Below are 27,623 nucleotides of genomic sequence, written 5' to 3' on the forward strand. Positions count from 1 at the left end.
AATTTACAATTACAACCGGTTCCGATTATAAAAAAAAAAATATCAGAAATTGTTGAGTAAGTATACTCGCTAACCATGCCTATTTAACGTGTTTAAATTAAATACACCAACTTTCGATACATATCTTTTTTTCGTTAGTGTCCCAGTAGATTAGATTTATGTGACATCCAGTAGTGGCTCGTGCTATAGTGCACAAGAGCACGTGAACCACACAAAAAATTATATAATTTATTTTTTTTTAATCCTCATAGTGAATTATAATCGGTTATTACACACATAGCCAATAATAATTACAAAAATATTTGTTAAAAAAAAAAAAATTATCGCAGCTTTTCGTGTTGAGAAGTGTCTCTATTTGCGATTAAGTAATTAGCGGAGCACACGTCTATAATATATTATCACATGCATTTACTTCACAAAACTGGATATTAAGCGTCTAGGTGTTATCTCAGAGCGATTGCTCAGTAAAAATGATAAACTTTTCTCTTCACAATAATACTACTGAGATATCTATGTCATTCAATTTTGCACATAGGGATAATTATTTACTCCAATTCTTAATAAAAATGTAACCAACTCAATGGTAAGGAAAAATATAAAAATATAAAATATTTATCAAGTGTAGTTAATTTGTTCATCGAATATCTATGTTAAGATAGTGGAAGAATAATTTGCTAATAACTATTATTATTTTATACAAGTCATGGAAAAATAATAATTATTTATTTATTTACAAAAAATTTAGGGAGTATAAATGTTATAAGGAATTTCCATCGTCGCTGGATAAATTTTTCTGATCCGTATGCGGACAAACCTTAAAATATATCCTCAGAATGATATAAAACTGGAATTACAATTTATATCTACATTTTGAAATCAAAAGTGGAAATAAAATTTGAATGCCGTACACGAAGGTGTATTCGAATAAGAGTAATTATTGATAAGATCTTATACGTTAAATATAAAAACGTATGGAGTTTTTTTTTCGCAATTTCCGTGATCCAAAAACAGTAATCTCGGGTAAAAATCATGTTGGCCTACCACGTAAAAACGTTACAGCAGATAGCGCAACATTGTTTTTGATTACAATCACGTTTGCTTTTATAACTATAACTACAAATTACAATTACAGTATGTTCCTCGGATATACCTATTTGTATTTTATCAACTTGAAAAAAATAAAAACAGACTTACTCGACGATTTTAATATCAGTGTTCTAATATTAATATTTTTATATTTAGTATCACATTAAATTAAATTAAATTCAAGATTTCATTTAAAATTTCCATTTTAAGTTTACCATCGGTTGTTTTAAATTGACTCTAGGTGTTTGCCGGATCATCAAAATTGCATTATCAAATTTTTGTCAATTCATCCCCGGGAAAACGTTAACATTTTGATCTAAAAATGTTCAACTAAAATAAAAAACACGTTAATATTTCCATTTATTTCATGAAACTAGATACCTAGTTACATAATTAACAATACAGGATAATTTAAGCAAAACTCCACAAAAATCACAAAAACGGTACTAGGACAAAAAATTGTTTCGTTTTAAGTAAATGTATATATACGTAGATGAATAGGAATTGGTTGCCTTGCGTATAGACGGATATTATTGTGTCGGCTGGATGACTGAAACGGACCGATTGTTGACGATAACTGCTTAAAGCACTCTGACGCGACTTACAACTAGGAAAACTTATATTTACGCAATTATAGTAGTACTGGTTTTTCGGTTTTATTATTTTTTTTTATTTATATTTTCCGTTGAAATTCGTTAGTTATATGAGCTGAAAATTTAATTCATTCTCGAGACAAAGGCGGGAAAAATGTATTTCTATTATTAAATTATGCGTATACGTTGAAATTATATAGTACGGTTTACAGGTAATTGTTATGCATCGAGAAACCAATTTCACAAAAGCGAAAGATGTAGTAGAACACACACGAAAGGCGCAATAAATCTTCTCAGACACAAAGCCACGTATAGTAGAGAAGTAGTATATACATACGTAGACTTGAAAGTTTTCTCTAATATTGTCAGGAGATCGTGTTTTTCAATTACTTGGTTTTGGTTATGTGTTTGGCTGATAGTGTTAGCCTTACGGTGCGATCAAAAATGAAACGCGACAAAAATACGTGTGTGCGTATGAGTGTATATTATCTTATTCTTAATTGAATTTCTGGCATTATCAGGGACGGGTGGTGATGTCCATTTTGTTTTGGGAAAGAGAAAGAAATTAAGAGAGAGAGAGAGAGAGAGAGAGAGAGAGAGAGAGAGAGTGAAAAATAAATAAAAATTTACGTTTAGATCGAAAGATGCATGCTTCTGCCGAGAGATCCGAACAAGTCCAATCTATTTCCACGACAAACCCTTTTCGCCGGGTGGGCACGTGACGCTCAACTTATCGAATCGAAAACATTGTATAATCTGATATGAAAAAATGTACGCATAGAGCAGTACATTACAATATCAACGCAACACTTAATAGTGTCCGGACCACACGTTCTGTAACGCAGACAAATCGATCGCGAATACTCCGTGACAGTCGAGCGTGACCGCATGGTAACGCAAGGTTCGATGAAAGGGCTATGATATGTGATAAATTTGATTTACGATTCGGATTCGGCAACAGTAGCTGGATCTGTCGGGGATGCAAGATGGTGTCCTCGCCGGGTTCTCGAATCTGAAGTTTTGTTCACGGGGCCTCATATGCAGGTCCTAGATTTACTCAATGGCGCGCAATGATATGTCTCAATGATGTAATGACATTTTACTGTATCAATCGTTTAATAATGATCGAACAAATTATAAAAATATTGGATACGAATTTTAACTCAACGAACATTGTGATTACTTACCAATTCACGTGTTGAAGATACTTTTAAGAACTAAGTTTATTTTTATTTATTTGTTTTTTTTTCTAAGTGTCTTCGATAGCAGAACATACACCCTAACCAACCAATATTTAATCCAATACTGACATGAAACGAATACGAATTTATACGAAAAATAAACGTCTCTGACACGTAATCCCTGTGAATGAGCGCCCGCGATCCATTTTCGACAAAAACCGTCATCGTGGAAACAACCGGGACCGGAATTTTTTTTTTCCCAAACGCCGTACGAACGCGCGATTTTCAAAATACTCTTTTACGCTACACGTTGAACACTACTTACCTTGTTGCAGTACAAAACGCGTTCGATGACGTGACTATATTATTTACTTCTCGCGTACGACAAAGTAACGTGCTAGAAACGATGACGGTTCGACGTAAAAGTCCAATTTGTCGAGATGTATTACGGTACAAACCTTCAAAACGTACAGTAAAACAGTATTTTAATGTCGTTATTGTGTTTATCAACAAACCATCGGAATTTAATTAATAGGCAAACGCAATACGCATGTACAATTGTAATATCGTATTTCAGTCTGATGTACCTTCGCATAAAAACATTATTTTAATGAGGTTTTTTTTTAATTAAACTAATTAATTGCACACGTGTACGATATTATTCAATTTGTAATGATGAAATAATTAATTGAATAAAACAAATCAAACAATATTGTGTGCATATAGTACTATTGTCAATATTTGAATAATGGGGTGGTTACTATTTGCGGCTCTAGTTTATAATAACTTAATTTTTATTTTTTTTTTTTTTAATTAAAAATAATGCATTGGAAGCTTCATTATACTTCTTATTTTTATACAGAATTAGGACTTTCTATGGCATCAGAGCTACAGGCGGGTTTGTATTTAATGTAATATATACTTTGCAAGTATTTTTAATACAGAAAATATTTTTGGTAGTAGTAAGAGGACGACTTTTATATATTTTGTACCTTTTTTTGTACCTACATTATACTGTCATTTTTTTCTCAAACTTTGAAAACTATCTTAAAAAAATAATAGTTTACTATGGGTATTACCCGTATTTACCAATAATAAATACAATGTTTATAAATTCAACTTTGATTAGTATAGAATTTACAAGAAAATTATTTAAAACTAATGCAAATGTATAGTTGAATGTTACACCCTGAGAATCCCAGATTAGAATGTCATTTTCAAGAATGGGTCTAACAAAATAACATAAAAATAATTTCGCAGACAAGTTTGAATGGACATTTTTTGCCAGTATGGTGATAAAGCCAAATATTTTGATGGCTTCCATATACACATTGTTGATATACGGGCTTGAATCTAGCTTATAGCTAAGCCAAGAAAGGAGAGATAGACCAATACCGGATGCTTATAGTATATAAATAATAAATAATCAACAATATAAAATGGCTTGTGAAAGTCAGTATAGATCAGGGGTCGGCAATAGGCGGCCCGCGGGCCATGTCCGGCCCGCGGAAGGGAAATAACTGGACCGCCAAAAATTATCTTAATTTTCCCATATATTCTATGTATCACTCCCCCTCCGTTCATAACAAAAATTAAACCAATATTGAAATCGATTTCATTAGGCGGTGAGACAATAATAACGGTTTATAATTATCTGTATTCTGTGTTGTTGTTGAACGTGCCACAGTCACGGCTGCGGGCCGAGTCGCTTGCATTCGCGCGCGCGCGCGCATGTGTGTGTGTGTGTGTAAAATACAATATTCAGAGGCGATCTATTTTTATGATTTATTAGGAAATTACGATAGCGTTCATCGTATACCGCTGTTTATAATAATAGTCACGATAACAGAACACCATACATTGAACCTACTTCTTGAAACACAAATATTATTTAGTTCAATTTACGCGTTGCGTTTGTCGTTCGTCGTTCGTCAAGAAATTATTATAAATATTCGTATTCGTAGTCCGTCGCGTCTGTAGTGTTAAAACTTATTAATTTATAAATATTATTCGTGTATAATCGAGTATGTTTTCCAAAAAACGTAAAGTTGACAATGAAAACAGAAAGTTTCTGGCTGAGTGGACCGAACAATATTGTTTTACACTTCCAGTAAGAGCTGGAGCCGTTCCAGTTTGTCTTATATGTAACAGTACAGTTGCTGTCGTTAAATGTGCTAATTTAAAGCGTCATTATGATACAATGCATAAAGATTTTGAAAAAAAATTTCCTCTTAACAGTGCAGCGCGTAAAAATAAGCTCCAAGCGTATCTCTTGTCTTATAAAAATAGTACGACTATGTTAGTACAAAGTATGACTGGGCAAGAAAAGTCAGTAGAAGCAGCATTGCGTGTTTGCTGGACGTTAAATAAACACCAAAAACCATTTACAGACTCAGAAATTGTAAAAGAGTGTATGTTGGAAGTAGCCACTGCACTTTTTGAAGAAAAAAAGGACATAATTAATGCTATTCAAAGTATTCCTCTATCAGCAAGAAGCAATACAAGAAGAACAGAACTATTGGCCGATGACAACAAAAATAATTTAATTCACATTTTACAGATGGCTCCTTGCTACGCTATTGCAATTGATGAGTCACGTGATATTGTTGATTCTGAGCAAATTTCAATTTTTGTGCGCTTTTTAGACGTTGAAAGTAGAGTATTTAGAGACGAGTTGCTAGCATTATTGCCATTGAAATGCAAGACTCGTGGAGAAGATTTGTTTAAAACTTTTGACGACTTCATGACTAAATCAAATATTAGTTATGATAAAATTGTGTCTATTTCAACTGATGGCGCACCGGCAATGATTGGTAAAGAAAAGGGATTTGTTAAGAGAATCAAGGATAAGAATGCTGAAATACTTTCATATCAATGTATAATTCATCAAACATCCCTGTGTGGCAAACTTAGTACAACACTGAAGGAAGTAATGGACATAATGATCAAGTTGATTAATTTTTTGAGGTCCCGATCTGCTCTTCAGCACAGGCAGTTTAAAGATTTTTTATTTGAATGTGATTCAGTGTATTCGGATTTACTTCAATATAACAATGTCCGTTGGTTAAGTAAAGGCAAAGTGATCGAACGTTTTTGGAGTATAAAAGAAGAAGTTATCACGTTCTTGGTAAACTTGGATTCAGTAGAATCAAAGCAGTATCATAAATTCTTAACAAATGAGAGCAATATGCTATCTGTGGCGTTTTTAAAAGACATTCTTGGATATTTAAATGTACTTAATACTGAGTTACAAGGGCAAAAAAAGTTAATTTGTGATCTGATATCAAGTGTATTTGCTTTCCGACGAAAACTTGAAATCTTTGAAGAAGATATAAAAAATCAAGATTTTATTCATTTTCCAACAATCCTAGAATATAAAAAGACTCCCGACATAGACTGCAGTATGTTTTTAAGTTTTTTGTCAGACCTTGGTGAAGAATTTCGTAAGAGATTCAAAGACTTTGCAGAAATTGGAAAACTGTCTCAATTTTTAAAAAATCCGTTTGAAGTTTCTCCGACTGGAGAATGGATTGACGTTGCTACAAAATTATTTAAACTTCCAAAATCTTCACTTCAAATTGAAATTATTGATTTGCAAGAAGATATCTCATTGCAAATGTATAAAACTTCGTCCACTGAAGATTTTTGGATAAAGCATGTCTTGGATAAATACATGAACTGTAAAACCCTTGCCATAAAATTAGCTACTATGTTTGGCTCCACTTATGTATGTGAAACTTCGTTTTCAAAAATGACGTTTTTAAAAAACCGATACCGTTCAAGATTAACAGATCACCACCTTGAAAACACTTTACGCATCAGTTGTTCTCCAAGAGTACCAGATTTTAAAAAACTAGCTCAAGAAAAGAAATGTCATTTTTCTCATTAATACAATTTTGTTATTTTTAGTATGAATGTATAATTACTTTATAAATAATTAAATACTTTGTCTTAAAATGTGTTTTTAATACAAAAATAAATACATTAATGATAAAATTAAGTTTAAGATTTTTTTGGCCCTCGAAATTTTTTTTTTTTAAATATTTGGACCGCCATATAAATTAATTGCCGACCCCTGGTATAGATGATGTCAACCTGTGAGTGGAGCCAAAAGGAGTTAGAGATTAAATTACTAAATAAATGATTATAGGTGGTAACCAACCCACCAGAGTAGAAACCATGATGTTCCTCAATGATCATATGATTAGTAGAAAGTCAAATGGAAGCTAAAATCAATGACTCAAATATTTTAGTGATGTGGGATAGGATGGAAATAGGACGATAATTGGAAACAATAGACTGTTATACACCTATGTTATATCATTGCTGGCTATCGTAATTATCTAAAGGAGAACGATAATATCATATAAGTCTTGCAGCAAATATTAATCGGGTCGCAAATCGTCTGAACCATAAAAAAAAAAAAAAAAAACTGTCCATAATTCAGATTAGACCTTTTTTCGTAGACATCTCTGGGTTGAAATTAGTATGCAGCCACATAATATACATCGTCTATTAAATATTTACATAACTACATGATCCGGGTTATTGATAATTATAATCAAATGTGATTTATTAAAAAAAAATTCAATTCGTTTTTAACTTTGAATATATGTGAGTTATATTATACAATTCAACTCTCCGATTTTGTGTTTTAATTGTATTTAAGTAGATGTATATTTTAATTTTACCGACTTTCTATGGCAAATTCAAACTTTGTTTTTTCAAATTTAAAATACGGTGTTCAAGTTGATGTTTGATTTTATTTAATTAAATGAAAAAAAGACCAAATATGTCAAATTGTGTAAATTATTATGAATGTTTCAAATTTGTAAAGAATGAACAATTTACAACCCTGATCAATACCATGTTTATGTACAAACAACTATATGACGATGATTGATCAAAATTACTCTTGTCTATCTTTACTAAAATTAGTAGAATAATTACAATATTCCATTACTTCAAATTAAATGTTTCGTCCAATTTTAATTTTAAATAATAATAAGAAAGAAGATATATCTTTATCTTAGATTTAGAGATTAAATTACTATTCATTGAAACTCGATTTAATATTTTTTTCTTTGGTTTTTGGAAACGTCTTTTTTTTAGATCATAAAGTCATAACTACTCGTATGTATATTAAAAAACGTTTGCAAAAAAAAAAATTAGGATCACTTATCATTATTCTCATTCATATTACATAATTTCGAACTATACGAAAAATATTGATAAACGTTTTTTTGATAACGATCGAAAAAAAAGGTATAGCCAGTGGTTGTAGCACCATTTTTAATCTAATTCTCAATTTTTTTTTTAATAACACGGTCTTGAATTTATTTTTCCATGTGATTATTAACGGTCGTAGGGTTCAAATTTTTACTAATAACACCCAACAATTATTTTACTGAAACGCGAGTATCTAACACAGGAATTCTTGCCTACTCTATTTTTATGTATTTCAATTATTTACACAATCGTCTTAAAAGATGCACATACCCAACTAAGTAATAGCACATCGCAAATAACTGACTTTTGTCTTATTCTCATCTAAACTGTGCATACACCGTTGTTATAAAATATAGTTAACGTTTTTGATTATTTGTCTTGTTTTTGGATAATAAATTAATGTCACGAGATGAAATTTATATAAGGTCATTATCACGTATAATGTAGAATATTTTACTGTAAAAATAATATTTATACATTATATTGTTACATGTCCTTTAGGTATTTGTGAAAAAGTCGTAGTCGATAACAATTATTTATCACTTTGTTTGATCTTACTTCATTAATTTATCGTTATTCTTGTTCACTAGATAAACAACAATAATAATAATTGAATAGCTCTCATACTGTTTTTTCCGTAATATTCGTGGACGAATAGAGTAAACAATTTAATTTGACCTGTGCTCGGCGTTGTAATAAACTGCCCCGAGAGACAATAGGTGACAATCGCCGTTAAAAAATACCTTACACTGAATCGTAATTCAAACGAGAAAACTTTGTTTAAAGTTAAGTTGAATTAAGTTTTTATTTTTATCGGATGTGAGATAGAGAAAGACAGAGACGAATTGTTTGATCGGCACACTTACGCAATAATTTTTAAATAATTTAAAATACGAGTTAAATTACGAGTAGAAACCGTAGTTTTGTATGTGTCAGAAATGACTTCGGAATAATATGGTACGTTGATAAAATAAAAAAAAGTAAATAAAAAATATTTAAATTAACTTTTATAAATGTATAAAATATAATTTTATACATTCGTATTAATATATTTTTCTTTTCCAAAAAGTGTTCAAAATATTTCATAACGTTGTTATGAAAAATGAAAGTAACATGGAAATTCGTAAATTTAAAATCTTTGTGACGCAAAAAAAAAAAATAGTTAATTTACATTCTCACAGAGTTTTTATCAAATAAAAATGCTGTTAAATTGTAAAGCTGTAAAATTTTATTAAACCATATCACACTGAATTTAAAAAAAAACAAATTTACTATAACATTCATATTTCAAAGTTAAAAATGATGTCCGATAACATTAATTATAATTTTATACTTGATAGCTTATAGAAATAAAATAAATAATTAATATTTTAAACAAAATGTAAATAAAAATGCACTAATTTTCGCTATAGATATCTTAAGTTAAAATTATAATGATTTGCATCCCAGTGATATTATTAAGCCCATTTTAATTTTTATTTTGATAAATCATAACCATCACGTCTTATTTTTATCTACTAATTGCTTCCAGGGAGAGATTTCAACTTTTCGTCATTACTAATTTCATATATGAAACATTTTATCACCAGTTTACGTTGTTTCGTGTTCGTTCCTTATTTTTTAGTAGAATTTAATTTCGGCCATACCGAAACATTCAAAAGTGACGATGACAAATGGTTTAAGAACAACAAAATATTTTGCTAACTGTGACGGTGGATAAATTCATCACCTCCCGGTATTTTTTTTCTTCGTATTATTATTGTTGAAATTGAAGATGAAGTTTCCAGTTTTCATCAAACATTTTATCTTATATTTTTTTTTATTTATATAATTTTTGAGTGGAAAATATGGTTTTTTTTTAACATTTATGCGTCGGCGTGTATTAGTGCAATTTAATAATTTATTCAATAAACAAAACAACTAAATACAAGTATTAAGCACGTTGGTATGATAATACTCATTGTAGTAAACCCAAAATAGAGTTAATGGATTAATAGATTGTTTTAACATATTAATATTGTCGTATAATTAGTGTGGTGTACGTGCAAGTATAATATGCATCGAATACATTGCGCAAAGAGATTATAGGATAAAAATAAATATAGAACATAATTTTTCAATTTCCGCTGTATAATTCATTTTAAACTAATAACAGAAAATCACGTAATATTGTCATTATGAGTGTATTATTAATAACAACACGTTGTTTATAGAACCCGCCTGAATTCGAGTAAAGCACCTATTATTAATCAGAAGATAGTAACAGTGCTAAGCTGCCTATTCACTCTTTGTGAGACAACTATTCGTTATGGACTAACTTTGTTACAGCCACATCGCATCGAGTACTCAGTTATTGCTAGTACTAATAGTTTTACATAGCAATTTACTATTTTTAATGTGTTAAGTGTTAATAAAGTACTATAACTTATGATTTGTTCAAAATACAAGTGTTCTGTTTATTAACCATCTATATTTTCAAAAACGTCTCAAGTTCGTGTTAAACGTGCCACAACACGCAAATAATTATTGTGAGTACACAGTACCACATACATCAACTACGAAAATCAAAAAACCTGAAAAATGCGAAAACAGTTTATTTATAAGGATTTTGTGAATTTTCTCACAGACAGAAAAATAATATTTATACATTTAATGGAAATTGGGATGAAACATATACTTAACACAGACATTATGATAAATTTTCCTTCAACGAAAACTATCAAAATAAAGTCGCACATTTCTATTGTTGATATATTTTTTTTAGCAGTCTAAATATGTGTGTATATTTATATATGTACGATATATATGTGCGTGTGATTTATATAAATAAGTAAAACAATCTATTAAATCGTTTTAAAAACAGTTACAGCGATATTCTCAAGTCATTCCAAACGTGTTTTTCTTCGAGTATTTTAGTCTTGAATGATATTCGAAATTCCCCGGGTTGTATAATACGCCTCACGAATCAAGACAGACGAAGGGGACAGAAATAAAACACAGCGAGGCGGTCAACTTATTCTACTTCACCACTGACAAGTAAATCCTCACCAAATGTTGTTGCATCCCGACCAGAAGATCACATGGGATTTTTAGTAACCAGTTATACCTTATTTCTCGTCCCCACGTAATCTTTGTTTAGTGGTACGCGAGTAGTAAATCGTATAATATATATGTATGTGGATATATATGTACATGTATATCAAGTGCAAGTCAAAGCGAGATAAATAAAACGGCCATCATCGATAACGATTACGACCGAAGTGTTCGCACTCGTCTCATTTGAGAACGGCACAATAGGGCATACAATGGGTTGTACTTACCGTTTTAGATTATTGGACGAAAAAATATAAAACATTCGAAAACTATCCACGAGCCCGTAAGAATAATAAATGATAATACTATTTACAGTATACGTGTATATCCGGCAAGGGATTTAATGTGTTGATATTTATCGATTTCGTGTAGAACATCTTCAAGCGCTTTCGCGTTACGTTGCACCTACTCGTCATTGTAGGTGATCATAATATGCATTTATTTATTTGCATAGCTAATAACAGAAATATATTTCATAAAATAAATTGTTGGAAACCGGCACTGAGTTTCATTCGTGTTTTATTTAAACCGACGGTCATGTCGTTTCTCTCGGATTTCCGTAAACATTCGTTGACAAAACGGGATACTGTGCAACTATCTATTACATCCTCCATTAGTTTTATAGTATGATGACTTTGTGTATAAGATAATTTACAATGAATGTAGCCCCGGTTATGCTTAACGTAAAATGAGTTTGAAGACACCCTATTAAAAACATGTGTAGCTATTGCTCGTGGGTTGTTTTTTTTTCCATACCGATATCTATTTTTATCTAGTAAAATGTATACTCGTAAGAGGTATGCGTTGATAACGATGCACGAGTGTGAAGTTAGCCCCCCCCCCCCCTATAAAAAATACTATCCAAAATAATTGTAATCTTATTTTCTTAATTTGTAACTATTTATAACCAAGTTTTTATAATTTGTAACCTCATATTTTTCAAGCTACGGCTACTTTCTCAATAAGAGGCCATCTTCACACAACCCCCCCCCCAATTCAACGAAATCGTCCAAAACAAGTTGTGACTTATAAAACTCAATTGATGACTATTTGTAAACAACTTTTTAGAATTTGTAACCTCGGCCTTTCCGAGTAATCGTAAATTTCTCAATGAGGGACAGATTAATACACGTACAGAAGCTGTTACACGTGTTTTCTGTTATGGTTTGTCTAAGATTCAATACTATGAAATGAGTTTGAAGATTCTTTAAGATGAAGACGATGGTATAATAGTTCCAAATTCTAGAATAGATATTTATGTGCGTTTGGATATTGCTAATTTATTTAAAATGATTGGTAGATAAAAATGTTTTAAGATAAGAAGTCACGGAAAAATTAAAGAATTTTACGTTAGAGCCATAATTCTCCTTATAATAATCAAAAATACTTACTTAATTTAAAACAATTTTAACTGAAATTTTAGACATTGCATCTTCAAAATTTGATGGTAATATAGAAGGTACAAAATATTACTCTTTGTCAAAAAAATGCAGGGAAAATATTTTAAAATAAATCGAAAATGTTGATTTCAAAGGAAATATAATTTTAGATGACGAAGAAATTCCAGAAGAAAATGAAGAAAAATAATATTACAAGTTTATAATGTTTAAAATTTTAGTAATATTTAAAATAATATGGATACATTTATTAAAAATATTAAAGAACGTGTAGCAGTTTTCTCCGATACATGTTTGAATAGATTCTATTTACCTGATTTATGTGCTTCTTTTCTTCGTATTATAAATAATTTTCTTCTCTAGACAAACATAACGGCTAGACACTACAAATCAAAATATGAAAAAGCCCCTTCAGCACCAGTCAAAGGATATTTTTCTCATGCCAAAAATTAATTGAAACAATCACTTAGGACCATAGCCTGTTTTGTTGGTTCGCATTTATTATCAATAGAAAGAGAATTGAAAATGGCTAGATCATTATAAGTCAACAAAAATCAAGAATATAAATCAAAAAAATATATTAAATCAAGCAACAGTTCTGATATGATATATAGCAATTAAAAAAATAGGGAAATTGATATAAACAGCAATGTAAATAATAATGTTGAATCGGAATTTTATAGTGATGATGATATTTCTATCAATTCAGATTAATCTGATATCAATATAACGATAACAGATGAACTAATGGCACAAGAGAATTGGAGGAATAAAGCAAACCAACCTATCAAAATCAAAAAAGAGAAAAAAATTCCAAACGATTTTCAAAATATACAAGTCCATGTTCAATTATTCGTCAAGTACTTAATACTTCAGGATTACAATCAACTTCATTATCAATGATAATAAACGGAAATCTTTTACCAGCTCTTAAGTAAATAAAGAAAAAATTTTGATATTTAACTCGTGTGTTTTTGATTCACTTTTAGTAGCTATAACAGTAAACTACATTGATAACAAAAGGTATAAGTTTTATATTGATAATAATAAAATGAATCATTTTATAAGACTATGAAAATATATCATCTTCGTAGAGTTACAAGCATAGCTTATGATCAACATGTTAATTTGCTGGTAGAATTTGAACTTTTTAAAATGTGACCAGTTGAATCTAAACCTCAATATTGGACGCAAATATCAATGTTATTGCTCTATGTAACAAGCTTTTTTCTGATATACCTAGCAGTATACAAATATTGGAATGCATCATTTGTACTATAAAAACAGTATTTTATAATGCAACAATAATATTCAATGATTTGTTAAATATTAGTGGGCGCTTAGAAGATCTTAATACATATTTAAATAAATATGTTACGGAAAAAAAAAATAAAAATGGTGACCAAACTGCGAAAATATAAGTAGAAATTGTATAAGAGTACTGCAGGTACATATTTTATCGGAAACAGATGTTTTTAAGGATAGTATGATAAATGAAAATAAAATCTTGGTCAATGATATACTATCAAATATGTTTGTTGGAAAAGAAAGGTAAACAGTTAAATACTAAAAAGAACTATTCATATATATTTTAGGAGATAATTTATTATATTCTACTAAGTTTTCACTGCAGTCAATAATTTCATACATTGGAAATGTAGATGTAAAAAACATGGGCTACTACGTATCACACTGTAAATTAATTAAAGGTTATTGGGAAATACATAATAACTTGGTAAAAAAAAGAACAATATAGAATCCAAATATGTGAAACCACATCTATTATTTTATAGAAAAATGTCAGATTAAGTATGTTAGATTTGTAAGCGTTATAAAATCGTATTAATTTTTTTCTCAAAATTTATTTTTTTATTTATTTTTGTGAGGCTCTAACAGGTGTACATTTATTTTTAAAAATAATTTTAATTAATCATTTTAATAATTCAAAGAAATATTTACATTCATTTATTTTATAGTTTATTTTATACTATTGTATTATAATGAATGTAGAGTGGCTTCTTATAATAAGTTATGAGTGCTAAAAATTTATTATATATGTTCATAAATTGAGTATGTTATAAAACATATTTTATTTAAGATTTTAGCTTAATTGAACAAAAATAAAAGTAAAATTCTAGTTAATTTTATTTAAGATTTTAGCCTAATTGAATAAAAATAAAAGTAAAATTCTAGTTAGTTAAGACATATTTATTCAATCTAGATTTTTTTTAAAATTAAATATAGATTTCTTTTTTTCAACTTACGATATGTTCTAGGTGAATTAATTTAATTGGGTGTATTATAAATAGCAATCTTAACTTTTTTATAAAGATATCTTCTTAGGGAAATCCATTGGGATTCAAAATTAATGAAGTTACAAATTCTAAAAAGTTGGTTACAAATAGTCACCAATTGAGTTTTATAAGTCACAGCTTGTTTTAGACAATTTTGTTGAATTGGAGGGGGGCTGCTCCTCATTGAGAAATTTCAATTACTCAGAAGGGTCGAGGCTACAAATTCTGAAAAGTTGGTTATAAATAGTCACAAATTGAGTTTTATAAGTTACAACTTGTTTTGGACGATTTCATTGAATTGGGGGGGCGATAGCCCCCCATAGGGAAATCGATAACTACTCAAAATTGAAGAGGTTAAAAATTTCAAAAAGTTGGTTACAAATAGTTACAAATTGGATTTTATAAGTTACAATTTGATTTGGACGATTTCGTTGAATTGGGGGGGGGGGGGGTGTGAAGTTAGCCCATCATTGAGAAAGTACCCGTAGCTTGAAAAATATGAGATTACAAATTCTAAAAACTTGGTTACAAATAGTTACAAATTAAGATAATATGGTTACAATTATTTTGGAAAGTATTTTTTATAGTTGGTGGGCTAACTTCACACACGTTTACGATGCACTGCATGAGCAGAAGTGAAATGTCTTCTTTCCACCAAAATCATGTAAATTAATCATAAGTCTTATAATACGTAATACATAATATTCTCTCATGTCAAAGGAAGATTTCTTAGATTATTAGGTAGTAATAAAATATAATGACTGGATGAACAAAACGGATTCGCGTGCATATCCAGCGCTTCCGGTTCACGTGCAGGTCTCAACGTTCGGAAGCCTTCAGTGTACCCACCCACCACTTACGCCCGGAGAGGACAAGCGGAAAGGGACAACCGGCCGCGGTGAGTCTTGCGGTCGTGTGTAATTCAATTCTGAGTCCGGTTGGCGAGTTGCACCGGTGAGGTTGGAGTGCGGTGCACCGAGTGTGGGTACTGCGGTCGGAGAACGAAGGGATCGGTGAGTCCGTCAGCGCCCCCTACGTCAACTGCGTCGATGAACGCGTGTGGTGGAGAGTTCGCTTTGTACCCGTCGACACGGTGAATGACACCGTTACCGTCCGGTCGGCTGACGTTCGCTGTTCTTGACGGGCAGTCACGTCAAAACGCGTTGGACGTGGACACGTGGACCGTCAGTGAACAACAAACGCGTCGTTCGGCCGCACGGTTTTTCCGCACAAGTATACACGTACCGTGACATCCATCGCAATTAGACGGATGGGCTCCGTCACAACAACGGTCGCGCGACAATACGGAATAACCATCGCGCGTTCAACCGTTATCGCTGCAGAAGCAGACACGTCGACGGTTCTCGCGGTGTGACGCGACCGCAGCAAATTCCGGTTCGGAGTGCGTCGGAAAACACGTCGGACGCACGTAAGGAAACGCCGCGTGCGACAGAGTGCGTTTCCGCTGCGTTCGTTACGTGTTCCGTCGTTGGAATGTTATGCGGACGGGTGGGATATCGAGATTTCGATCGCACGGAAAACGTGTCCTCCCGCATTGGTCTACTGAAAAGTACGTGATACGAAAATACGACTCGATGCTAACTACAAATCATATAATATGTAGTAATAGTAGTCGGCACAAAACGGGGTGTATATTTTATCAGCATAACAAATTGTTGTTAGTCTCTTTTTTTTATTTTATTTTTTCGCTTTTATTCCTTATGCACACATACGCGCCGCGCCCGCTTGCAGATATCTCCTGCTACTGGTGGAAAAACAAACAAACGATGTTTGGAGAGCTAAAGACACGGACGGAATATAAAAAAAAAAAAAATAAATAAAATAAAATAAAAAGGACACTCGTTGACGGTGCCGGGTAACGCAAAAATAAACAAATTTATTTATATTATATTATGAATGTGAGCCGCGCACATGGAAATCAACGAAAACGTACCCGCATAGCATTCGCCAACATAAACATTATTTTCTTGGAGACCCGCTAAATTTCACGTTTATTGTCCAAAGGTTAAGTCCGGTCACACCGGTCGGCGATCCCAGTCGCATGTGTATACATATGAGGACCTCGGTATACGTATCGGATATCCGTATCCGTCCGGCATACAAATGCACTCGGATGCTCCAGCATCGTAGTTTATGTACGTGTGTGTTTTAGTGAACTTCACGCGCTGTTTCAGACGATCGTAAAAGGGACATTGCCGCGTTATATTATTATCATTATTATTATACGTGCGCGCCGGCCGCTACGGAGGGTACATTAATCGTACATACATCACGTAGCGTGGGTTGAGCGTTCGGAATCAAATACGTATTATATATCTACACCTTTTTGGTGCAGGTTTTCTTTTGAACAATAAAAATTTTAAATCATTTTCAGCACTTTTGTCTCTTAGAGAGTAACCTATAAATCATGACGTGTGTGTAGAGGTTAAACGTGAGAAAATACGAAATTAAAACTTTCGATACGAAGTTGTAAGATAAGATAAAAATAAAACGAATTAGAAATCTCCTTGTTTTCGAAACCGGAATTGACAATTTTTCGATTTGATACTTCAATTGAACGTACCTCGCACATTCAACGCTCAATAATCGCTAATGCATCACTGCGACGGGTAGTGCTCTGCATGGTCCGATCTTAATCAGCTCGGTCTAGTATGGTCCTAACATACAAAAACTATTGAATCGTCGATTTGGTCCGATTCAATAATTTTTAGGAGTAGTTCAGTCCAGTTCTCAAATTAAATGTATTATTTTTAGTCCGGTCCGATTTCAAAAAAAAAAAAAAAATGAAAATCAATCCGGGCCGGTCTCAGTCTGGTCTTAATCACGGTATTTAAAATCTAAATCAGGGCTTGAAATCGAAATAAAAAATTTCAATTTTAATTTAAATTTTAATTATTGATATTAGTTTCTTTTTAATTTCGATTTTGGTTTCAAATATTGGTATTTATTTTTTGCAATTTCGTTTTTGATTTCGAATATCGATATTGATTTTTTTCAATTTTGGTTTCAGAAATCGGTATTTATTTTTTTTCGATTTCGGTTTTAAAACAGAATGTTATCAATAACTTATAATAATTTATCAAATTTTAGTACATCATCAACATAATAGTGTTGTAGGCTGTAGTAACTGCTAAAGTACAAAATAAAACTATTTTAGGTTATTTAATTGTATATTATTGGTTAAAAGTATAACTCACTATATTTAAAAGTATAACTCCAATGAAATATTATACATTTATATCGTATCCATAGTAATACACTAGAAAATGTCTATATATAGTATATTATACGGAATATATATTGTGTATAAAAACAAAAATCGTACGTCCAACGCTGATTCCTTATCGTAAATATTCTAAAAAAACAAAATAGGTACTTGTTATCTATTATTATGTATAATCAATATTATTACCAAATATGACAATATCTACGAATTGATAGTATAAATATATCTGTTGATTGTTAAATTTTAAATTAATTTGATTTAAAATCGTTTTAATTGTTAAAACGATTTTTATTTTGATACAAAATATCGATTTTCATTTTTTTTTAATTTCAATATAATTTTCGAAAATCATTACCAACCATTAATAATTTTGATATTGATTTTGATTTTCTAAAAGATTTTTAACGATTTTTATCGATATTTGAAATCGATTTCAAGCCCTGATCTAAATACAGATATTATTTTGTAAACAAATGAAACGAAAAAAACATACAACTTTTGGTATAAATTGATTTATAAAATCGGGTAGTCCAGTCCAGTGTAATACTAAACGCATCATATGGTACGGTTTGAGTTAATACAGACTGAACCTTACGGACCAGTCCATATATGGTCAAAAATATTTTGAGATCGGACTGACAGCCTGGTATACGGTCTACTTTATTAAATGTTATTTAATTACTGGTCCGGTCCGGTCTAAAAATAATATGAAGTCGTCGGTTCGATCCAATTTTGGTTTTTGTCTTTTTGTCTTTTTAACGTTTAAGTGTGATCCGGTCCAACTTTGGTTCCCTGGTAAAATTTTAAGTCCAGCTTGGTCCTTTAGATAACAAACTGTGCAGAACACTAGGTACGGGTGTATCGGACTATGACGAGCGTTCCAAAATGTATTCATATTGATTTTCTTATAGATTTTAAATCACATTCCGAGTTCTAACAAAAATTCCAAATTATAAACTCTTTGTTCTACTCAAATTCGTTAATATTTTGCTTACACATGACCAACAAATACTCGTTACGTAGAATAAGTATTGTAGTACTCGTATTGAAACCATTATTGAATAATATAGTATAATCCACATCATATAAATATAATGTAATAAGAATTAGGTTATTATAACATTTAGGCTATAAGAAAATAAATTCAAACATAAGAAATGTAAAACATTAAATTTAAATAAAAATAATTGATTGATGATTACTAAATCAAGAGGATACTATCTAGCGTATAAAAAATATATAAAAGAGCAACAACAAATTACATTAATTACATTAATTTGTACCATAAAAAAATATGAGAATAAAGTGATCTTCTGTGGTGCTCTTGTGACTTGACATCATAGGAAGCGTTGATTTTTCAAGTATTATATTTTTATTTTGAGTTAAGTGTTTGTGTTTATACGTACAATTTATCGGCGTATACGACAATAGTTTCGAATTAATGCAATTGATATGATGTAAATATTGTGTTTTGTGATCATAACATATATTGATAATACATTTTTTAACGTCATAAATAAAACTGCCAGTACGATAATTACGATGTATCTACCAACCAAATCCTTTATTTAATAATTTCTCTGGAGTAACAACAAAACCTTCCACATTATCTTGGAATTTAATTACTCCTTGTGCATAACACTAATGGACACATTTAAAATAAAATGTTCACGTAATTTTTAGAGATGCGCTGTAAAAGTTTTATGCTCTCTTTAAACTGAACATTTCATTGTTGCGCAATTAAAATTACACGTATTTGTGATTAACATTATATTATCTACCTTAAAAAAAATTAATGTTTTATACAATTGTATCTTATTTTTTCTGCTTTATTATTCATTATATTTATAATATAGTATTACATAGTAAAGCCCATTATAATTTAGCAATATCCTTTCATAAACATAACCAAGAGTTGGAAATGATTATTTTTTTTATTTTCTTGAAGGGAAATAAAAAAAATTAAAAACTTAATTTTCAACTAGAATAGCCTTTTCATAAAAAAAAATAGTGTATTTAAATTTAATACAACAACGAGTAGCTTACTATAATATACATAGTAAAATAAATAAACCTACGTTAATTTTTAAGATGTTTATACTTATATATAAGTCAGATGAAAAGTTAAAAATATAAATATGTGGTAAATATACTGATTCAATATAATTACCAAAATATTTCATATAGAAACTTTATATTTTTTTTATAAATTTACAATATTTACAATTTGCATGTATTGCTCGTATTTGCAGTATTACATATCTTCCAGTATTTTATATTATTTTATATCATATCGTTAATTTCTTTTATAATTAAATTTGTATAGAAGTACTGCGATAAATGAAGTCATATTGGCTTAAATTGCATTCAAATTAATATTAAATATTTACGTTCTACTGGTTAAAAATAACCTATGGTATTGTGTATAGTAGAAAATATTATTTTTTCAAAAATTCCATGACAAGAGAAATAACGGAAACATATATATTATATCTAATCCTCGTATATAAGGGGTGTGTATGTGTGTATGTGTGTGACTTAAATAACACTTTTATATCTATTTTTAGACATAGTGCATTTTTAACACATTGAAAGAAATATGGAATTTAAAAGTTAAAAATATATCGGAAATTTCAATAGAAATTTTATAAAGCCAGATAAACGATTTTGCAGGTTGAACAATGTTATGTTAAATCTGTTATTGTAAATAAAATGTACTTAATAACTGTCTAGACAGGGTTACGGAATTAACAATGGTAGTGATTAAAGGAGCTTATCCGATTTGACGGAAATGAGTGCTTCGCTCTTAATGAGTCTAATACTTCCTTCCGTTTTACGTGCGACAAATAATTGCAAGATCCAACACACTGTCATTGACTTTATTACATATGAACTCGCTTTATCGGTAGGCTTACATACGGCTTCAAGTAGTAGGTACTATGCATCTGAAGTGCATGACGAAAATGAATCACTAAAAATTTATTTAAATGCACGCCATGAATTATACATTTTAGCGTTTGGTTTTAAGATATATAGTATACGGAATAGTTTATATTTATTATGTTTTAAATCTTTTATTCTTAAAATGATTCCGTTAAGTAAGTACACTTTTTTCCAACGACATTTCACAGAGTTTACGTTTCGCATGTAATGAATGTAATGAATGAACTCTTCGGTCATCAAAAATATTATCCATGATAGATTGAACTTATGAATGTATTTCAATAGGTTTTGTCTGTTCTATAACCACATCTAACATAAATTACATTAAAGATAAATAGCGTTTAAATTGGTTGTTAAACTATTCATCAATTTGAAGTGTAGAACTAATTTTTAATGTGGTTGTGTAATTAAGTATTTTCGGGTTTTATCGATTTAATTTTTATTGGCTTCGCGTCGCCAAAAAATAATTACTGATCAAACATAACTGAAAATCATTTAACTTCTAATAAAATTATACGCAGCCAAAACTTTGATAATGACGTAATGCGATGTCACTCTAAATGGTCTCATTTTTCTTTTAAAATTCGAAAACAAATTGGATTTTCAACAACGCTGTGTTTGGATAACATTAATATTTTAACGACCCAATATAAAAAATAATGCTATATTAATAATTGAATTAAAAACCGTCGACATGGTAATAAATTATCTACTTTGATAAATTTAGCGAAAAAAATGCAGATTGAATAATACACTTCAATTACAATTTTCAACACATTAACGCATTTGTATACATGAAAATATAAAATAAATATTTTCATAAACGTTACAAAACTTTTAATTTTTTTTCTCCCACTTTTCGAATTAGTTTCACGAAGGGAATATCACACACTTAATATGTAAAAAATATTTACCCACATGTTTAGTTTAAACTACATCGCTATTTTATATTAATACAATATTTACAATATATCTCACTTAGAGTCGCATCAATTCATCAACTGATACGTATAATTTTTTTGTCGATGAAAATAATCAAATTCTACATTTATTTTAAAAACAAAAAATTAATAATTGGATACAAGTGAAATTTTAAAGTTTTTCTACAACTCACATTAACTATTATAACTTTTCATTTTGATTAATTAATTAATTAATTAATTTTTTTGATTTATAGAAAATGGTATTATCATACAAGTGTCTATCACTAAATGTATTTCTTCAAAAATTCTCAAATTATTGAAAGGTTTTATATGAGTTAAAAAAAAAAAAAAAACTATTATGTTCAAATGAAATGCTGAAGTTGAATTTTAAATATTTTAAATTAATACTTAAAAACCATAATGGCTTTGAAGTTATATGAATTGGACAGAAGATAATGGTTTGATGGATGGACAAGAATGAAGAGAGAAACGTCCGATCTAACCTAAGTACAATTAAGAACTAGCCAGTAGTATATCGGCAACGATATAGCGGTGCATTCGCATATATTTTTAACCGTCGTGGGAACATCTGTGTCAGGTAAAAGCGACGGAGCTCATAAGTCCGTGAACCGAAAATATATGTTCTGCTCACCTGCAAGCTTTCTTCCCGTGGGAAATTGAATGTAGCTGGAAATATATGAACAATTTTCGGTGTATTATAGCTGATGGGTTGTATGATACAAGAGCAAATGCATTTTGACAACGCGAGAGAATCGAAAGAAGTGGCAAACAGCGACGAATGTATGTAGTACTGTGCGTATGTGTAAGTGTGTGTATGTGTGGGGGGGGGGATAAAATGACTTACCGTAGATAGTGTGAATATTACATAACATAATAATATGCACCTTAGCTGTATTTGGTTCAATGAAAAAGTAGGACTGCGAGGAGCATGCGATAGCATTTATTAGAAAATGGAGTGTTGGATTTTATCAATATTTACAATCAAATTAATACGTTTATTAAACATTTTAGTAATGAAGATAATATTGCAGAGAATTCAAATATAAATATTAATCCAGGAAAAAAAAACATCATAATATAATACGAAAGAACATTAACAATTATTACTTTCTCCCATTTAGAAAATGTTATTAGTTATAATTATAAAATTGATAATCGTACTATATCTCGTGCTTATTCTAGAAGAGATATAATCCTCCGTGACTTGTACCGCCTAAAATAAATATAAATTTAAAATACCTACCACGTTATTATTATTATAATTAAATGTATACAAACCTTTACATTTTTGATCCATTTCACAAAAAGTTTGAGTTACAAAAATTTTAATTTTGTACAAATATGAGACAATATCACTTGGATTGTTTCCACTTTAAGTGAAAATACGGTTGAATTATAAAATATACTTATCACCCGTACCTGAGTCGTGGTGCTTAGCAGCAATAAATATGTGATAACGATTATTAATAGGCCGAATCGTAGATATGGAGCTATGAGTTCAGTGACTCGTCTGTCGTGCGAGCTTTGTGAATATTTTTATAAAAGTCTCTTAAATTAAGAGGGGCAGGTGGATGTAAACAAATTCTGGTTCATTTTAAATGTGAGAATATTATTTTCAAATTGACATATGTCTGATAGTGTTAAAATTAATTAAATTTAATTCACAGCCTTTTTAAAATGTATTATGCATACATTTTTCATAAATAATAATTATTTAATTCTAAAAAAAAAAAAAAAAACTACAAACATAATTTTTACACAAAAATATGTTGAAATAAAGTAAATATATGACTAAATTAATATATAGTAACATTAAGTTGATTGCAGTGGGAGAAAATCTTAAAAATAAACATCAAATTGTTTATTATGGAATTGAATATTATGCAAATTTATACAATATAAGGCTATCAATGTCAAGTAATTCGTGGATATGTAACTCAAAATTACTATCAAGACTAAACATACATCATAAACGTTATAGGGAAAAATTATTTATGATAATCTACGAACTAGGAAACATTTCAAAAATTCACTTTTGGCAAGCTACAAATTCATTTCGTTCCACTATGTGGCAGTGATGTTCAACATTTTTCCCTCACCAAGCCACTTTGGTAAACAATAATCTTAAAACGGGCCACCAAAAATCAAAGTACGAATAATATCAATACTAATATAACAATGTTCTTTTGTTACACTTAGTAGATATACAATATACATAAAGGTACATATTGATATGGTATTCAATTAATAATACATAAGAAGGGCATAATTTATGTAATTAAAATATTTAATAGCTAAAAATATTAATAGTTATTATTTTAGTTAAATATAAAATAGGTATTATCATTTATTTAAAAATTAAATTATATTTCATATTTAATATTAATTTCTGGACGTATTGAATTCTTAAGTACGGATTAAAAATCGTCTATACGTTTTTCCATTATAATATTATACATTTCCATCATTATTTCTGAATAATAAATTTATGTTTTTTTTTCCAACTGTTTGAAGTGTGCTACTCAAAAACATCGATACATTTAGTATGTACACCATTCATTATTATGATTTTAACAAGAAAAAATGAAATTCTGTATATTATTATACCATAAATTATAGATATTATGTTCCGTATAAAATTTTAATGATTCACAAATACTTAAATAGATACAATGTGATAGGTTGCTTTAAGTTGTAAAAATAGTAACTCGAGATATTTCATATGGATCGTCCATTGGTAAGCATTTGATAAACACACGGTTTTTTTGCTAATAATTCTGGGTATTCTAATATCTAAACTTCAACGACTAAAATCAGTAGCAGAACGAGTGTCTTTAAATTCAAAAACTAAAATGAATCATTAGGATTCAACACACAATACTGAGCACAGATTATAGGTCGGATATAGATACTTTTAAGATTTTAAAAATTGTAAAATGTTTTTATAACAAGACCAAAACATTTATGTGGCTGTTGAGATATTTATTTGAAACGTCTAATATTATAACTGTTATTCCGTTGAGCATATCTTATTAAACCACTTCTGGATTTAAGATTAATACAATAATTATTTATTTATTATTGAGGTCTACATTAATCTAAAATTATTTATTTAAAAAATTAAATTGTAAAAAAAAAGAATATGAAAAAATACAAATGTTTAAAGAAAACCTATTTAAAAAGTTATTATAAACAACCAAGTTGTATAAATCCAATTAATTTCTTATGAACATGGTCCATATTTTTTTATAACAATTTTAGTGAACCTTTCCTAAAATTAGATGTTTATTTTATGTGATAATTATAATAAACTACTGATCAATTGTAAATTATGAATTTATTAATGAATGGTTCATGGTCAAGGTTTCAAAATTTAAATGACAAATACATTGATTTTTTTCTAGATTTATTCTAATTTATTTTTTTATTATATTGTTTGATGAAAAGTAAAAAGTTTAAAAGTAATTGTAAGGCTCTAAAGCTCTAATTATTGTGGTTTTAAAATGTTTATAAATTTAAAACAATAACGTATTCAAACTGTAAACGAATAATGATGATATATTTTTAACATAATTGGTTTATATAAAAAAAAAAAAAAAAAATCACCTGTTTAACTATTCGGGGGAGGGTGAAAATAATAATTAAATTGTTGAACGCAACATAGAAAACAATTATATCGTTATCAAATTTACAGAAAATCCGACTTTCCTGTAGATCACAAAGGTGAAGTATACAGTATACATATTTTATAACTACTTCTAATGTCATCTATTATATCATATAATCATTTTTTATGACAACGATAGGTATCGTTAATCTCCCACCGAATCGAGCGTATAATTCTGGCGACTTTTCTGCGTTTCTGCCCTTAATAATAATAATTTCTGCTCCAACGTATGAAAATGTATTAACATGCACATACAATGTATGTCATACATACACCATGCTCATTGGAAAGGTTGTCAACGTATAGCTTTCCGGTATCAATCGTACATAGCCGTCGAGATCGTGTCTGCGCCTTTACAATATCTCGGCATCAGCATCTTATCAGACTTTTTTCCGGTTATTTCCTTTCGTTAGGTCAGTAAAAAATAATAAATCTAAAGGTCGAAAAGTACCACAGAGTGATGTGTCCACTATTTTAGGTATTATACACAACCGTCTAGTGTTAATATTATTAATATATTTTCCGTTTTCATATCTTATTATTATTATTTTTTTCTCTTTATATTAAATTGTTTTAATAAAAATTATTTACCACCGTATTTCTTAAAAATAATCCATTGATTTAATTACAATACAATTATCAAGATTTACATTTCTTATAATTTTCGTTTTATATACAAAAAATTAAGGTTTATAATATACCAATGAATATTATTATTCATTGGTATATTGGCATTGTATAAGATATAAGATATAATAAATATATAAGATTATAGTATATTATCTTTTTCATAGCACATACGGCGATATATAAACGATGGACATTTTTATTCTTCATTTTTGCGTCATAAGTGCAATGCATCTCCGTACGTATCATACTAAATATTCAAAAGCAAAGTTTGCCCAAAGAATAATATCAACAGGTTCATTTAATAAAATTCAATATGGAATCAGTTTATTACTTGGTAATTCAGTGTTTGGTTGTGAGCTGAAAGGATTATTTTTTTCAAGAAAACATTTACCGATAATATTAGGACTTTTTACCACAAAATATAATCATATAAAAATATAGTATCTTATAATATTCCATTGGAGACAGCGAAGTCAAAAAAAATATTTACAACGCAACACCTACCTAAAATGTTCAATTTTTCTTACTACGCTCTAAAAATTAAGTGTATGAAGTTGGCCCCCCCTAAATCAAGCTAGCAACTCCAAACCTTCACAGACATTTTGTTATTAATTTGCTATGTAGTTTTCAGAATTTGCATACTCGCGGTTTTTCCGGAAATTCATATTTTCTGTTCGGGGGGCCAACTTCACCACAGCCCCCCCAATTTCAAGCTAGCGACTATAAACGTTTCTAGACATTTTGCAATAAATTTGCTAGAATTTGTTATGTAGTTTTCAGAATTTGCATACTCTTGGTATTTTGGAAATTCATATTTTTTGTTCGGGGGGCCAACTTCACGCACATCTAAAATTTATATACAATTTTGGACTGCTGTGAGTACTGCGCCGTTTATGTTGAGTGTTTTTGCAAATCGATTTATCTTTAAATTTCAACCGCACAAAGTATAAACGGAATCTTAGGAACCAATGTTGGAAATAGATAATGCAAAATTTATCTAGATAAAGATGAAAGATAATATGTCTAAATTCATCTAGATAAAGATAAATATAATTTCATTTTTATCTAGATAAAAAAAAAAATATTTTCAAAAAATGTTATTTTTTGCTCAATATTTTAAGTTCTAATAATATCTATGAAAACTCAATTATAACCATTATTATCAATAGGTACCTAGGTGTTTAATGTTTATTGTAGTAATGTAGGTAGTGTACCATTAAGCAGTATTAATATATAATGTATAATATTTAATGATAGTCACAAAAAAAAAAAAAAAATGAAATTTGCTCTGTACGTATCAAGATGAATACAGAATACAT

General features: G+C 29.6%; 2 protein-coding genes across 3 annotated transcripts in view; both read left to right on the top strand.

Annotated features, from left to right (window-relative positions):
* The window catches only part of LOC112683787 (contactin-4-like), a 577,774-nt gene that overhangs the window by 310,032 nt on the left and 240,119 nt on the right, over window positions 1-27,623 (top strand). Inside the window, exon 1 of one of the 2 annotated variants that reach the window (XM_025554942.1) lies at window positions 16,030-16,443. The exons of the other annotated variant lie outside the window; for it this stretch is intronic. The gene's annotated coding sequence lies outside the window, so the exon portion shown is untranslated. Of the gene's footprint in view, window positions 1-16,029; window positions 16,444-27,623 lie in introns of those variants that run through there. 2 annotated transcript variants of the gene reach the window in all.
* LOC112683835 (general transcription factor II-I repeat domain-containing protein 2A-like) lies at window positions 4,887-6,749 on the top strand. Its single transcript, XM_025555003.1, has one exon. The coding sequence runs from the start codon at window positions 4,887-4,889 to the stop codon at window positions 6,747-6,749; it is 1,863 nt and encodes a 620-aa protein (XP_025410788.1).

Source organism: Sipha flava, unplaced genomic scaffold (genome assembly GCF_003268045.1).
Source record: "Sipha flava isolate LNK unplaced genomic scaffold, YSA_version1 236_pilon_pilon, whole genome shotgun sequence".
Taxonomy (NCBI): Eukaryota; Metazoa; Arthropoda; class Insecta; order Hemiptera; family Aphididae; genus Sipha; species Sipha flava.

What these genes read in the sequence shown, in the direction of transcription:
- LOC112683835 (XM_025555003.1), top strand. Translation starts at nt 4,887, where the DNA reads ATGTTTTCCAAAAAACGTAAAGTTGACAATGAAAACAGAAAGTTTCTG.